This window comes from Salvelinus sp. IW2-2015, linkage group LG10, assembly GCF_002910315.2.
Source record: "Salvelinus sp. IW2-2015 linkage group LG10, ASM291031v2, whole genome shotgun sequence".
NCBI lineage: Eukaryota > Metazoa > Chordata > Actinopteri > Salmoniformes > Salmonidae > Salvelinus > Salvelinus sp. IW2-2015.
In genome coordinates, this window is record NC_036850.1 from 12,648,787 (window position 1) to 12,649,557 (window position 771).

At 49.0% G+C, this 771-nt stretch overlaps 1 protein-coding gene across 1 annotated transcript in view; it reads left to right on the plus strand.

Moving 5' to 3' along the window:
* LOC111969101 (neuronal acetylcholine receptor subunit alpha-5-like) overlaps nucleotides 1-771 on the plus strand; it is a 23,735-nt gene that overhangs the window by 10,264 nt on the left and 12,700 nt on the right. Inside the window, exon 5 of the mRNA XM_070445391.1 lies at nucleotides 571-585. Coding sequence (XP_070301492.1) covers nucleotides 571-585 — 15 coding nt within the window. The remainder of the gene's footprint in view (nucleotides 1-570; nucleotides 586-771) is intronic.

A 771-nucleotide genomic window follows, 5' to 3' on the forward strand; every position in this document is an offset into this window, starting at 1 on the left:
GAAGGAAGTTCCAACTGCTGACAGATCACAAGCCTCTGTTGGCCATCCTTGGACCAAAATCAGCCATACCAACCCTTGCTACACTTCGAATGCAACGTTGGGCTCTGATATTGCTAGCCTACGACTACGAGATCGAGTACAGACGATCCAGTGATCACGCAAATGCAGATGCACTATCAAGACTACCATTCAATAGTGACTCCAACAGTGAAGATGATAGAGCAGTCTTTCARATCTYTCTCATCGACGAACTGCCCATATCTGCTTCAGACATAGCAGAGGAAACGAGGAACGACTCAGTGCTTTCCAAAGTCTTGGACTTAACATTAGGCGGTTGGCCAACCTTCGTAAATGACGATAACCTTCGTCCATTCATCGACAAGAAAGACCAGTTGTCCACTGATCAAGGATGTGTTATCTGGGGATCAAGGGTGGTGGTACCGCACAAATTCCAGAGGAGACTGCTGTCTGACCTGCATGAGGGACATCCAGGGATCACTCGAATGAAAGCACTCGCCCGCAGTTATCTGTGGTGGCTGGGACTGGATCAGGACATTCAACAGCATGTAGGCCACTGCTGACCTTGTGAAGCTGTTTGCAACAAGCCTGCTGCTGCACCTCTTCATCCATGGTCCTGGGCTGCTACACCATGGACAGGCATCCATGTGGATTACGCCGAGATTGACAAGCAACATTTCCTTGTTGTCGTCGATGTCCATTCCAAGTGAATGGAAGTGTTCCCTACTCAACTGACCACAGCTGAGAAGACCA